Source organism: Pelophylax lessonae (genome assembly GCF_965119305.1).
Source record: "Pelophylax lessonae genome assembly, chromosome: 1".
Taxonomy (NCBI): Eukaryota; Metazoa; Chordata; class Amphibia; order Anura; family Ranidae; genus Pelophylax; species Pelophylax lessonae.
In genome coordinates this window covers 466,976,078-466,991,312 of record NC_138768.1, presented here as the reverse complement: position 1 = coordinate 466,991,312, position 15,235 = coordinate 466,976,078, and the positions used below count along the sequence as shown (strand labels likewise).

General features: G+C 40.4%; 1 protein-coding gene across 2 annotated transcripts in view; it reads right to left on the bottom strand.

Annotated features, from left to right (window-relative positions):
* MADCAM1 (mucosal vascular addressin cell adhesion molecule 1) overlaps window positions 1-14,853 on the bottom strand; it is a 52,637-nt gene extending 37,784 nt beyond the window's left edge. For both annotated transcript variants that reach the window (XM_082271439.1, XM_082271440.1), the window contains exons 1-3: window positions 14,745-14,853; window positions 6,756-7,019; window positions 4,447-4,752 (exon numbers count right to left, since the gene is read on the bottom strand). In XM_082271439.1, coding sequence (XP_082127565.1) covers window positions 4,447-4,752; window positions 6,756-7,019; window positions 14,745-14,799 — 625 coding nt within the window. In that variant the 5' untranslated portion in view covers window positions 14,800-14,853. The remainder of the gene's footprint in view (window positions 1-4,446; window positions 4,753-6,755; window positions 7,020-14,744) is intronic.
* Between the last annotated feature and the right edge of the window lie 382 nt (window positions 14,854-15,235).

Here is a 15,235-nt window from a genome sequence, read left to right as displayed (position 1 = left end):
CTTTTATTTAGATTCCAAAAAAGACATGTACTCACATAAAATCAACATGCAGCGCATCCGTATGGCATAGGGTCCGCAACTACCTCGTTCGCGGTGCTCGCCTGGGATCAGCGTGCGTTCCTAGCCTCGGGATCGTTCAGACGGAAGTGATGTGGTCACGTTCTCGAGAACGTGACCACATCACTTCCGTCTGAACGATCCCGAGGCTAGGAACGCACGCTGATCCCAGGCGAGCACCGCGAACGAGGTAGTTGCGGACCCTATGCCATACGGATGCGCTGCATGTTGATTTTATGTGAGTACATGTCTTTTTTGGAATCTAAATAAAAGTTTTAAAGGCAATCCTGCACTATCGGAGGCTTCTGTTTTTCCCCTTTTTCATATACCCGGGAATTGTACTGGAGCTCTCTCCCTGATGCTTTAACCCCTATGTGTACCGGAGCAAGGAGTGGATACGAGTGGTAATAGGAAGGATAGGACGGAACCAGATTGCCGGTGTATGGGAGCGATCCCTGTTATCGACCCGCCATTTACCCCTGTAGGGGTACGGACATCCGGTAAGCACAGGACCCCAGGAGAGGGGGAGCACCCTATCTTCCAATCACTCACTGCACTCCCGGCTTCATAGAAAAAAAGAGCACCTTACTCCATCCTTATATGGACTATAGAACTTTATGATTTCTGTACCAACTCTGATTGCACTATTTTTGGACAATTTTAAAATACACAGAACCTGCTTTTTGAGCCTTTGAATTTATATGGTTCTCACTTTCATAATTTATATAGTTATTTGCACGGCTGCACTTATTTATTTACTAGTGTTTATATTGTCACCAGTGTGGAATGCACATAGTTCACCCACTTATTTAGTTTCATTGCTTATGAGTATGCAGTTGCACTTTATTGAATAGATGGTTATGACTATTCGGAATGCACCTTATTTAGTTTGATTAGTGCACTATATTTATTTTTTAGCACCTTTGCACACTAACTCTCTATATCACCATTATTTATTAATACTATCTTTATATGCTTTTATATTTTTATACCTACATTTACATATATTTGCATATTTATGTTGAGTCTCAATAAGCCGCTTAGGTATTGAACACATTTATTTATTTATTGATTTGGTATCAGCACATAGTGTTAATTTTACACACATATTACACACCCATTGTGTTTTTATATCCTATTACTTATATAGTTCTCATTCCCACATACATTCTATGTGCATTTGCATTTGCATGTGTTGAACTTGGTCTTGAACTATAGGAGCCTTACCCAGATTTCCCATTAACCTACTTTCCTGGCAGCGCCAATCACTCCCCTTTTTGACATTTAGTCCAGTAGCTTTGTTTTTTGTGTTTTTATTTGGAACTTGGATAGGAGAAGGGAATGAGTGGGATACTCCAACTTTATACAACTGTACACAATTGGCTGGAACGACTTGAAAATGCTGAGGAAGGCTGAGTAACGCTAATCACGGCTAGGCCGCTGCTTCACTTTGCCCTTAGCTGTGAAGTATAAGTGAATGAGCTTTCTGAGGTAATCTATTCTGTATTGCTGAACAAATTCAGGGCCATTCCAGGCACCCCCTTTGTTCCTATTCTTTAGGGTCAACTACACGGCACCCCCTTTATTACTAAACTTCCTGTGTGAGCAAGCTTCTTGATCCCCTGACTTCTCTGGAGTGGTCCCCTCTCTTAGGCAGACCCTTAGGCAAAACTCCTGGTACTTACGATACTGTTTTTCCCAACAGTCTCTGCCAGCAGCTCCACTTGTCAGCACTCTGGATCCTCTGCAGCTCAGCTCCACACCTGTTTCACTAGACCAGCCACCTGAACCACCTCCTCCTGGGACTTTGCTCCTGCCAAAAGACACCCTGCCTCATGCGCTTCCCACTTTCATCATCAATCCCATGATGCACCTCTCTAGGTGCCAACCCACTGGGACAGTACAAAAGCTTGTGCATCATTGGCCAGGTTTCCTCCACTGTCCAACAGGCCTCCCCATTGGGTACAGTGGGGACACTCCCTCAGACCAGATGAATAAACATTGAGCACAAAGAGCAGACCTAACTAAAGATCAGGCTCCCCTGATAAGATTAGATGCTTTTACCTAGCACCTATCTAGGAGGGTGCTACATAAGAATAAAAATGGCACCACATCTTGAAAACATATATGCATCTAAAAGAGCTTGGCACATTTTGTGGATTCATTCTACTTTCTTAGGAGCGGATGCATAGAAATATGAGTATAAGCTCAGAGTCCAAACATGCGGTACTGCAAGCTGAGGGCTGTCAAGAGCACCCATCCTGGGAGCTGTGGTGCTAGGAATCCATGGGAAAACCAGGCGCACATGCTCTCTTTCGGAAAAATTGGGTAAAACGGAGGGGGGATGGTGTCTGTGTGTATGTGAGAAGTGATCTCAAAGCAAGTGTGAAAGAGGACTTAGTTGATGGAGAGTGTGATGAGTCTGAAGCATTAGGGGTGGACCCTATATCATTTCTAAAGATATAAAAAATAAGGGTTCCAACACTGAACCTTGGGGTACACCACTGATAACCTCAGACCATTCAGAGTGAGAATCATTAACCACTACTCTCTAAATTCTATCTTTTAGCCAATTTTCTAACCATTTACAAACTGATCTTTCCAAGCCTGTAGACTTTACCTTACACATTAGCCGTGTGTGGGGAACTGTGTCAAACGCTTTTGCAAACTCCAAGTATACTACATCCACAGCCACCCCTCTGTCCAAGGTTTTACTTACCTCCTCAAAAAAGAAATCAGGTTTGTTTGACAACTTCTGTCTTTCATGAATCCTTGCTGTCTGTTGCCTAAAATATTTTTTTCATTCACTTTAGGGTCATCACACAAGGTAAGAGGGCACTCTTTACATCTAGAGTAAAAGATTTAATCTCCAAATATAGAAAGGTTTCTTCACAGTAAAGGCTGTGAAAATATGAAATAGACTCCCTCCAGAGGTGGTTCTGGCCAGCTCAGTGGATTGATTGATTAATAAAACTGGGTACTATAATTTATAGGCAACGTTGATCCAGGGAAAATCCGATTGCCTCTCGGGGGATCAGGAAGGAATTTTTTCACCTTCCTCTTGATCATCTTTGGGTATAGGATTGTATGATTTTTTTAATTTTTATTTTTAATTGAACTAGTCTTTTTTCAAATTTGACTAGCTATTTAACTATGTAATTCCATTAAAGTTTAGAAAAAAATGATCTTGTCCAAATGGAAGCTGCCAGATCCTTCTTTGATTTTAGCATGGAAGTCTATGGTAAATGCAACGTTGCCTCTATACAGACTGACCTATATGGGGTTTAACTGCCCAAACAAGTTTGACAAAATATGGTCTTTATGGATACAGGCTAGACATCTCACAGTATAATATAACTGGTAGGACTTTTTCTTTTATTGTCATGTGGTTACTAGGTGTCTTATATACACTTTCATCATATTGTATGGTTTTACCTATTGTGTTTCCTTAATTCTGGCTACCCCAGTTCAGCGATGTGCACAAAAGCGCTGTGACCAGGGAGCGGAGGGAGGGCCAAGCCGCCTAGTCTGTGTTAATGGATGCAGACAGGGCAGCGAGCCAGCACAGGTACCCCCATCGACAGCGACTTTCTGGGGGGACTCGCTAAAGAGGAGGAGCCTGGAGCGCTGACAGGGGACCCCAAAAGAAGAGGATTGAGGCTGCTCTGTGCCAAACCACTGCACGGAGCAGGTAAGGCCCCTTTCATACTAAAGGACTGATTGGGTCCGCATGTCAGTTTTTCAGATGGACCTGATCGGACCATCGATTGCTCTCTATAGAGTGACAGATGTCAGCCCTGACACCCGTTCTGATCCTATCCACTAAAAACATCTGGCGGATCGGATGACAGTCAGATGGAAACAGACATGTGTTCCGTTTCCATCTGACCACCCCATAGAGAACAGCGGGCTGTGTCTGTGTCCACTATGCATCAGTGGAGCGGACACGGACCTGTCATCCGCCTGCTCAGTGAGCAGTGCCCCGCTAAGCAGGCGGATCCACGGGCAGGCTCTTTCAGTGTGAAAGAGGCCTTCGTATGAAATGTTTTTTATTTTAATTAATTATTTAATTAAGTGTTATTTAAAGCTGAATGAATTTTCATTCATTTACACTAATGAACTCCAGAGAATAAGAACATCTGTATCTTCCCCATACATTTATTAGATCAGCATTGCTTGACAAATAAAATAGTAATAGGTTTTGCACTGTTTAGCTGCTCCACTAAAATACTAGACAAAAACCAGTGTAATGTATCTCGTACCGAAGAAAAGGAAATGCTGACTATTATGAATAAAACTGTAAACTCTTTAAACAAATTATAAATAAAACTATAAAATAGAAGTAATAGGCAAGTTTGAAATAACAGAAGATGATTTATATATATATACCTTCTTTAGGTATCTCCAGTATCCCCACTCTTCTGAATGTCTGTTCACCTATAGAAAGTCCTGTTTCACACCTGTATAAAGTCGGGGACTTCAAGTCTTCATTGCTGATCTCCCAGCTCCAGGTGATATTGTATATTTCCAACTCATCATCATAAGTAATATCCTCAGAGTAGCTGCCCAACTTTTCCGAATCTCTATAGCATTGCACATCAATGTCAACCATAGGATGAATTCCTCTCATTAAACAGTGCAGATGGGAAATGCTGTTTGTTGTGCTGGTGCTCAGAAGCAATGTTTCTGGGAGAGCTACAACAAAGACATGAAATTATTGCATAGAAGAGTAAATCTGTAATAAAATACACCTGTTATTGGATGGATTTGCATGATTTAATAATTAGCTGCAAGTTCAATGATTCCTGCAAATTTCATGGAATGCTTATTTCATTAATAGGATTCTAGACATAATAATGCAAATATTGTGCATGATTTATTGTGGCAACCAACAGCAAGACAACCCAATACTCCATAGTAAACATTCTCCACTTGCCTACAGTTTAAGCTTTGGTATTTCTCAGTACAGAATGGCTTTTCCTAACCCTTGTTTGACCTTGCTCATCAATTATAAACCTGTATTTAAAGCTGAATAAGTATCTGCTGTTTGCAGTTCTAGTACAGCAGAGCTCAGATTGGGAGAGAGAAGCAGGACTAGGAGCCAATCAGTTGGGCTGCTGTGCTCATGTTTTAACAAGGAACATGCCGATAGGAGAAGAGATCAAAGTGACAAAGGAGTCAACATTCTGCTGTTTTTCCTGTAAGTGCCGGTTCACACACATGCGATGACTGCTGTGCAAATCACATGCAATATCTGTGCGATGCGAATTCAGCCATACAGATTGTATGGCTGAATTTGCATCGCATTCCAACCAAAGTTGCCCAGGACCCTTTTTTGGTCCACACCAGAATCGGGTTGCATATGTGTTCAAACCTTTGAGATACGATTCATGTCCGAACTGACAGTTCGCACTGCGATATGCAAACTAATCTGGGGGTGTCATTAACTTTGCATTGACACTCCTAGAAATTAGCATATTGCAGTTTTAACTGCCTGCGAGTCGGGTGCGATGCAGTGGATTTGCAGGGTTCCCGCATCGCACCAATGTGAACCGGCACTAAGTGTATAGTATATATACATATACTTTAGCTGTTTCAGTAAAAGAATGAACTGTAATGCTGGGTACACATGGGAAGTTTTTTTTGTTCAACCTAACAGGTTGAATGAAAAAAAACGTACAGATTGCTGTACTAACATATCCGATGTCAGTGCAGCAATCTCTCCACTGAGCTATTGTGTTCTGACAAACTACACTGATCAGCGCTCGCAGCCACTGTCTGCGAATGCTGATCGGATGTTGGTTTTGCATCGTGCCCGTTCAACAGATGGCGGTCGAACTGACCGTTTTCGGACGATTTTCAGCCCACGTGTACCCAGCCTAAGACTGTCAAACCTTTTGTTTTGGTAATCCTGGAATGCATTTAGGTAATTAAAACAGAGGGCTTTAAGTGCCGGTTCACACTGAAGCGGCACGACTTCGGGGGCGACCTGTCAAGTTGCGCGCACCGCGACTTCGGCACGACTTGCACGGACTTCCGGACTTCATAAAATGAATGTCTATGCAAGTCGCTCCAGGTCACCCCAAAGTAGTACAGGACCCTTTTTCTAAGTCAGAGCGACTTGTGTCGCTCCTATTAGATAGAACGGTTCCTGTAGCAGTCAATATATATATATATATACACACACACACACACACACACACACACAACCCCCCCCCCCCACCTAAAAAAAAAAAAAAAAACTTGTTCAACAAAATGCTTTCAAATTCATAAAACTAGTAACATGGCAGCTAAAGGTATTGGATTCACAATTAAGCCCGTACACACAGGGCGAATGTCGGGAGGTATCTTCCGGTAAAAAAAGGAAAGAAAAGAAAAATGTCTGAAATTCAGCCCGTTTTTATGTCGGTCTGTTGGACAAGCATGCTGGAAAACCATCAGCCGACCGACTCCATGTCCCGATCAGCACACAACAGCTCAGCTGGTGAGATACAGCGGCTCTGATCGGAGCTGACAGTTGACCCGCTGGGTCGAACAAAAAAAAAAACTTGTATTGTGTACCAGGCATTAGTCTTGGGGAACACCCAGCCATATAAGCCTTTTGTAAAATTTGGATCAATAAGTGCTGCTGTTTACTTATCTGTGATGTATGTCCCTACTTCACCCCACAAATCAATATATATAACACATTTTCATACCGTATACTTGAAGAGACACACTAATATCCAAATTCTTGCGATCAGGGCAGGTTTTAACACAGATTTTGATGCCTTCCATAGAGATACTGGCATTTTGTATCGTCAGGATACTATAACCAGGAGCATTATACACACTGCCAAGGTTGGTGTCAAGCCCCTTCCAGTTAGTAGTACACGAAGGACTATTAATGGAGCAATTTAGTTGTATTGACCCTCCAAGTGGCACAATTGGATTCTGAGGATTTATAGTTAAGATGTAATTAGCTGTAGAAATAAAACAGAAGAGTTAAGAAATCATGTATACATGCACAGAAATCATCATAAGTGACACAATACAGGTTGATTGCTTGTATCGTAAAATCTCACCACATAATGTATGTTACAATCGGACTGTATAATCTTTGTACTATTAAAGTGATATTAAGCCTGTTATTCTTTTAAAAAAAACAAACATGTTATACTTACCTGCCCTGTGCAATAGTTTTGCACAGAGCAGCCCGATTCTCCTCTTCTCGGGTCCCCTGCTGGCGCTCTGGGCTCCTCCCCTCTTCCGAGTGCCCCCATAGCAAGCCGCTTGCTATGGGGCATTTGAGTGTGCTTGCTCCTGATCCGCCCCTGCTCCGTCCTCCCTGGCTTTCATTGACAGTAGCGGGAGCCAATGGCCTCAGCCAATAAGGGGGCAGAAACCTAGGAGAGCAATCGCTCTCGTGCACATCACAGCAATCGGGCTTGGGTACGTTTTGGGAAGTGGGGGGGTCTCGGGGGAAGCTTCATGCAGGTTTTTTACCTTCATGCATCGAATGCATGAAGGTAAAAAACCTTCTGCCTTTAGACTTATTTTAATTTTAGATTTGCCAAAACTATGTAATATAAGGACCCACAAATACTATCCAATCAATCTGTATTCATTCAGGCAGGCCCTCGCACTGCATAATTGTTGGTAGATCTAAAGGAGGTTGTACAATCAGATTTTAAGAGCTTTTTGTATCTTTTAGAATGTTCTATTTACACTGCAATGCATCCAAATGTTTTTCCATACCTGTCCATGTGTTTGTTTAATTGAACTAATGTGCACATTTCTGTTAAATATATGTAGATTAGATGTCATTAGGAGTAACTCCTGTAATTTTTAAAAAACTTTTATACTAATTAACAGTAATTCTGATTTCACTGCCCTACTCTTGCAAAGAAGATGAATTTCTTGCTACTCCTTTCTCAGATGTAAAAAGTGTAGAGAGAATCAGGATACAGTTACCTACCTACTGCCATTGGTCTTCACTAAAACTAGTGATAATTCCTCCAGTTTTGCATATTTTAACCCCTTTTGGGCAGAAGGTAAAACAAATCTTGAAGTGGAGGTTTAGCCTAAAACTCTAAATCTACTTGCAGCCACTATCTAAGACTAACCTATCTAGTCCTGTAAAGCAAAAATCGCTATACATACCTTTTCTGAAGCTGCTCTGGTCCATCGGTGGAAGCAGGAGACAGCTGACAACGGCTGGGAAGTGACGTCACCCATCGAGTTACTATGGGGCTTGCATTGTCTGCTGCCTCTTCTTCACCTGCCTATACAGAGAAGCCGTCGCTGACAGCTCAGCGTGGAACCAGACCGGAGTAGCTTGAAAAAAGGTACGTGTATCGATTTTTGCTTTACAGGGCTAGATTGGTTAATCTTAGATTGTGGCTGCAACCTAGATAGCAAGCAACTGTTCTGCAAGTTTAAAAAAATTACTTGCTAAGCTATTGCTAGACTTGCCAGGCTACACAAGTGTGTTGCACACTTGCAGCAAGCCCGCATTGCATGACTCCAGATAAACTTTCTTTGCAAACATTCTGCAAGTCTGCTGTAAGTTCTGGTTCAGTTATGTTGTGTAATAGTCATCCCACCACAGGGGGTCACTGTGGCTGAATTTTCATGCTGTAGACTCACCACTGCAACTTTGCTTTTGCTAGAGACTTGCCATGCAAATTTGCTACAAATTGGAAAAGCGTCAACTAGAACTTGTGCTTCAAGTGCTCTGCAAGTGTACAACTTGCCAGTGAAAATGTGCAGCAAGTTAACAAGACCTACAATTCAACACTGCCAGAACAAACTTATAGCGAGTTATCCTTGCTATCTGGAAAGTAGATTTAGAGATTTTAGTTTTAGGCTGAACATCTACTTTATCGCCTGGACCTATCAATTTGAGACCAAGACTTTATACAGGGCCACAGTCATACACTTAAAAAGGGAAAGTACCATTCATCCGACTCTCCCTCCCCCCCCCCCCCAACTTGTCTCTTTTTTACTTCTTCTTCCTAGGAGCGGGTACCCTTTTCTGATAGTTGGCGGCTCCCAATTCTGCAGTTCTCTCCTAAAGTGAGAATGACATTAGCTTTGATCACCCACCCCCTGCTCGCCAACAACATCCCAAGAGGCAAACAAAACTAGTCTGACAGTGCTGAACAATTGTGAGCCAGCTGTGAGATGGCCGTACTGGATACTTGAAGCCCATCAAAGAATCAACTCCACTGAATATAGCTGGACTCCACAGGCTGGTAAGTGTCTGTTTCTGCAGTAAATTGTAGCTGCTGGTTTTTCAACATCAACTAAAAATCCTCTTTAACCACTTAAGCCCGGAAGATTTGGCTGCTCAAAGACCAGGGCCTATTTTGCGATTCGGCACTGTGTGATTTTAACGGACAATTGCGCGGTCGTGCGACGCTGTACCCAAATGAAATTGACGTCCTTTTTTTTCCCACAAACAGGGCTTTCTTTTGGTGGCATTTGATCACCTGTGCGATTTTTATTTTTTGCACTATAAACAAAAAAACAGCATCAATTTTGAAAAAATAACAATATTTTTCAAATTTTTTTACATGAAATTCCCCCGCCAAAAAAATGTAAAAATCCAAATTTTTTAACATTTTAGGCCAATTTGTTTTCTGCTACATATTTTTGGTAAAACAAATCGTAATAAGCGTATTTTGATTGGTTTGCGCAAAAGTTATTGCGTTTACTAACTAAGGGAAAGATTTATGTCATTTTTATTGTTTTTTTTTTAACTAGTAATGGCGGCGATCTGCGATTTTTTTTGCGGGACTGCGACATTGCGGTGGACAGATCGGACCCCTGACTGACATTTTTGACACTTTTGGGGGTACCAGTGACATTACTACAGTAATCAGTGCTATAAATATGCACTGTTACTGTAAAAATGACACTGGCAGGGAAGGGGTTAACTTTATTAGAGATCCAGGGGTTAAGTGTGTCCCTAGGGGAGTGCTTCTAACTGTAAAGGGGTGTGGCTTGTGATGTAACCCCAGAGACATACGATCCTACATAGCAGCATTGTATGATCTCTGCAGTTACACCAGGGAGAATGACAGGCGGCTTTGTTTACATTAGCCGCCTGCCTTTCTCCCTCTCCAGCGGGAGAACGCGAGTGACTGGCGGACATCGGAGCTGCCTGTCACTCATGCGGGGATCCCTGTGAAGGAGCGGGGGCAGGAGCGCGCCTCCGGCGGCACGCGTTTGCCCCCTATTGGCTCGTGGGCGAGTGACGTACCGGTACGTCACTTTGCCCAGGAGGGGCTGACCGCTGCAGTATATGTACTTGCGGTGGTCGGCAAGTGGTTAACTGCCCAGGTATGTATTAATGTGATTGTAAACGATCACCTTGCACAACCACCCATTCATAAAAACAAAATGAAAGGCAAAATAGTTGTATATAGCTATAAAATAAAAATTTGAAATACCTTTTTTTCCCTTTGTGTTGTTTTTTTTTTTTGAGGGGGGGGGGTGTCAGGACAAGTCTAATCATTAAAGGAGAGCAGGCTCACTTCCCAGCATAGCTAGAGAGCTGACCACAGTGTGTTCTCTTGTTTAGTGTGGTCAGTTTTTTAATAGCAAAGCAGAGGGACTGGCAGGAACACCAGGGATTTCACACAAAGGAAGCAATACATAGAGAACAGGAGGCTTTCTCATACAAGTACATAGTTCAGCAGGGAAATATCAGGAATATGAAATGCTGGGGTAACAAACAGTTTAAGTCCAGCCATATTATTCAGAAGTTCATCCTCTATTGACCACTGAAGTTCTATCATTAGCCTGTTCAATGATAGGGCAGGGGTTTTGTGCCAGGAGGGGGTGGGGTCTAATGCAAATGTAATCCTTGTATACAGCACAGATACATACATGCATATATACATACACATACAAACAGGATGCACAAACATACTATTTGCCTATTACATGACACATATACAGTATTCCCACACACGTAGGAGAATAATCATTTTGGTTTTTAACTCTAAATTGATGAACAGTAAAGTTTATAATTTGTTGTATTGGGTTTTGCATTTGATATTGTTGTGCAAGCTTCTGCAGTTCTGAAATGATATATATTAAGAATGACTTCTGATCTAGCAATCAGCAGTGCAGCCACAGCGTGCCGCTCTACTCCACAATTACTGCTTCCTGTTGTTATCTCAATCTGACATGCTGAAGTAGAGAATTAGGAATCTATGCATAAAAAATCACACTTTGCGATTGTCTCAGCATTCATGCAAAGGTTACAAATATTACCTGTAATGTTTGCAATATGTGTGAAATGTCAGTTTGTATTTGTTGCCTCTATGTAACATCCCCTTACATTTGATCCTTGGAAAAAACAGAAGTATGGGTTTTCCAAAGAAAAAAAAAAGTATACTCACTTAGGTGAATGCAGCATCGACCCCCATGCTGCATCTTTCCCCAGCCACCTGTACACTGAGAACTGAGCGATCAAACAGCTCCGATTGCTCAGTTCTCCCTCCGTTTTGAGCAGAGAGTCGTGACTCTCAGTCACCGGTTCTCTGCTCTGCACCTCCAGCACTCCTTGGAGTGCTAAACTGTGCAGGGGGTGAGAGGGGCTGGCTCAGTCTCACAGCGGCTCACTGAGAGGCTGAGCCAGCTGCTGGTCCAGGCTGCTGCGTGGATCCGGAATGTAAAGTCAGGATCGATCCTGCACTTGGACTGACTGAGTGATGTCAGCCAACAGCAGGCTTTAGCCTGCTGGTGCCTGAAAATGGGTCAGAGTAGTGTAGAACAAACTACACTTCTGTAAATCATAAGAGAAGTAGGGCCAAAAATTATTTGGCCCTACTTCTCCTTTAAGAACATTTGACCAGAAGAAGAAAAAACATGAGGGAAACCTCTGCACCTACATAGATTGTACAAAGTCTATGGAGATTCCTATGCTCACAACGGGCATTTTAATGAATCAGCTACTGCAAAGTCGGAACTTCTTTACAGAACTGATGGTCCAGTGATGGAACTCTGTTGTTTGACAAGTTTTCTGGATTGAAAACTTTTACAGATCACCAACAGATCACCTAAGCCCCCATTCACACTTCATGTAGCGGGACCTCGCATTCCCACTTGAAATTTTGTATACAAGATTTGTATACAAGATTTTCATGTGATGCTGTATGTTACACATTAGGCAGCTCATTCACTTCAGTGGGCTGCCCTATGTGCAGTTGTTACCCAAAAGAAGCTCCTGCTCCTTCTTGGGCGACAAGCTTCACACAACTTTTACAAGCGATTCTGTCATTTGACAATCGTGGTAAAATCACACCATTTAGAATGAATGCCACCCAAACGCGCATCACGCATTTTGCAGCAATCGTTATGAGATTTGTTGTAATTCCGTCTGCGATTCCAAATCTCCAAGTGTAAATGGGGTCTTAGGTAAACAGCAGAGTTTTGCAATATTGGAAAATCTATAATCTTTAGGAATACACAGGGATTATATAGATAGTGGAAGCCTTTATATCTAGTTAAGTTAAAAGAAAGTAATAGAAAGCAAAATGGTTGACAGTCTGAGGCCTCCTGCACACGGGACTAAAAAATGCTGCGTTTTTTACTAATTTAAAATGAGATGCATTGTTATCTATGAAACCATGCACACAGCTGAGTAAAGATCAGTTATATAGCATTGAGTACAGAGCAGTAACACAAATACAGAAAACTTTACATTTGAATGCAGTAATTTACTCCCATACACATGCTTTATTGTCTATAAACATGTTTACGTGAGTATAAATGAGTATATAACAACACTAGCAATGAAGAAGAATTTTACTTGCCTATACTCAACATTACTCTTTACAGTAATCCCCGCTCCATCGCGGTTCAGTTTTTGCGGTCCCGGTAATTCGCGTTTTTTTTTGTAATGTTATTTTACTATATAAATCATTAAAAATGAAATATTTTTGTGTTTTTCATAGCTCTTGCTATGTCTCGTAGTATCTTTTATGTGTTTAAATGAGTTTCTATTGTTTTAAAAGTGTGTTTAAAGACCTTAAAATGCTTTTACACGTACAGTGACAGTAAAAAAAACATGCCTACAATGCATTTTAATAGGGTTTTTCTATTTTGCGGAATTTCACTTTTCGCGGCTGGGTCCGGAACGTAACCCCCGCAATGGAGGGGGGTTTACTGTATACACATTTTTTTTGCTCACAGACTTTCTGTCAACATGTTCATGAGTAAACATCAGTAAATTATTATGTCTGTGTGCAACTGCCCTAACAGAGATCAAAGAAGTTTATTTTTTTTGTTTTTAAATTTGTATTTTTCCTATATTATATAGGAGGATGGCTTTGGGGGGAGGGGGTCTTGTTCTGTCCTATTCCTGTTCTAGCTGTAAATAGTTCTGAATATGCCTCCAAAAGCAAATGTATTTATATCACCTGCAGTAACGATGGCAACAAAGCAGTCGGTATTTTGGGATTCCAGTATCTTTTAAATTGAATCAATTTTCCAGTAAAACAAAAATTGATAAATCATTTATTTGCAGATTTTAACAGTAACATAATTCACTGCTGTCATTTTACAGATTGTCACTTGGACCAGAATTTTTTTTTTTTTTTTTACGAATTGAACAATTATGAAAATTTCCTGTTAGAGACATGTTAATTTAAATGAAAAAGTGCTCAATTTGCCCATATGGTGTGTTTCTATATTATATCATTTTGTGAACTATGAGAATACTAGGCTTCTACAAGTGAATAGGAGCTGACATAGATTTTTGCACATATTTTCATTTGTTACAGAAACCTAATGTGAGCTGTAGATATAATTTTAGCAGGGGGTTTGCAGAGTCCAGAAAAAATTAAGGGTTGCTCTGCAGTTTAAAAAAAATGATAAATGCTGTCTTAGATAAAATTTGAGCATAAAAACTTTTAAACATTTTAAAATATTTTTTTTTTAAATTCTATATTATATTATTTATAATATATAATATTATTTTATTATATTATAACTAGTCCTTGGATCTGAAGATATGTCATTTTAGCCCTTTTTATTCATTGCCTGACCTGTGTAGAATTCCACAGTTTTGGAAATCCAAGCAAACATTATCTATACGTTTTTATACTTCTTTTAGACTGAAGATGCCTTCATATATAACATTCAAGAGAATAAAAACGTTTGTAGTTTTCTGACTTATCTGATTTTCAAACCAATTCATTATCAAATAAATCATAAAATTAATATATTACTTAACAGACAGTGTTTTAAAATGTACAGTCTTTTTAATTCTATAGTATATTTATCATGAGATTTTATTTTGTGCAATGTTGGTATAATGTCACATTTTAAAATTTTTTGAGCTTGTACATTTTTTCAGTGTTTTACCTGATAGGAAACCAGTTTTGGTTTGCTTAATATTTAAAATGAAATATAATGATATATAATCAAGCATGTAATGTATTCCTAATTGATTTTTGTTTAAACTCCAGTTAGTCGTCAGTGACGTGATTAATAAAAGGCAAAGCAGTGTAAAACAAAAATTTTTACTTTTAGCTGAAATATTGGCACAATAATAAGTCAATATAATATTTAAGACTAACATATGATATATAAAAATATTTACTAGGATGAACACTGAATAGCTGGGAAGTATCGTGAATAGTGCAGCTGTTATGTAGTAACAAATGCATAAGTGTTAGCTTTTCTCTTACCGCTGACCAGAAGGAAAAGTTGTAGAAGGATACAGCAGATCACAGAAGGAGCCATGGGTCTAAACGATTGTTCTATCACAAGGGGTTCCTTCCTCCTTATGATTGCTGGCTCTTTCCTTGAGATTTATATACCCATGCGTGACCTTGTCTGGGGATAGGGACTCTTTGGACTTCAAGAAAATTCAGATGAAGAATGGAAAAAAATGATGACGAAAAATATGGGGATTTCGAGAGGTGAAAAGGGACATTGGCGGGGAATTTCTTACTGCGTTTCGCAAAAGTTCAGTGACGTCTTCCTGTTAAGGTTCTTATCTTGTATACAAATCCGATGTCATACATTCAAAAAATGTATCACACAATGCATTAATTTTATTCGGAAAGATAAACGTTGCTAGCAAACTATCTTTCATGGATTTGCTGATCATGTTTTTAAACTTGTTTTCAAACTATGGCACACATAAGAGAACCGACTATTGTAAAACCCCTACTGG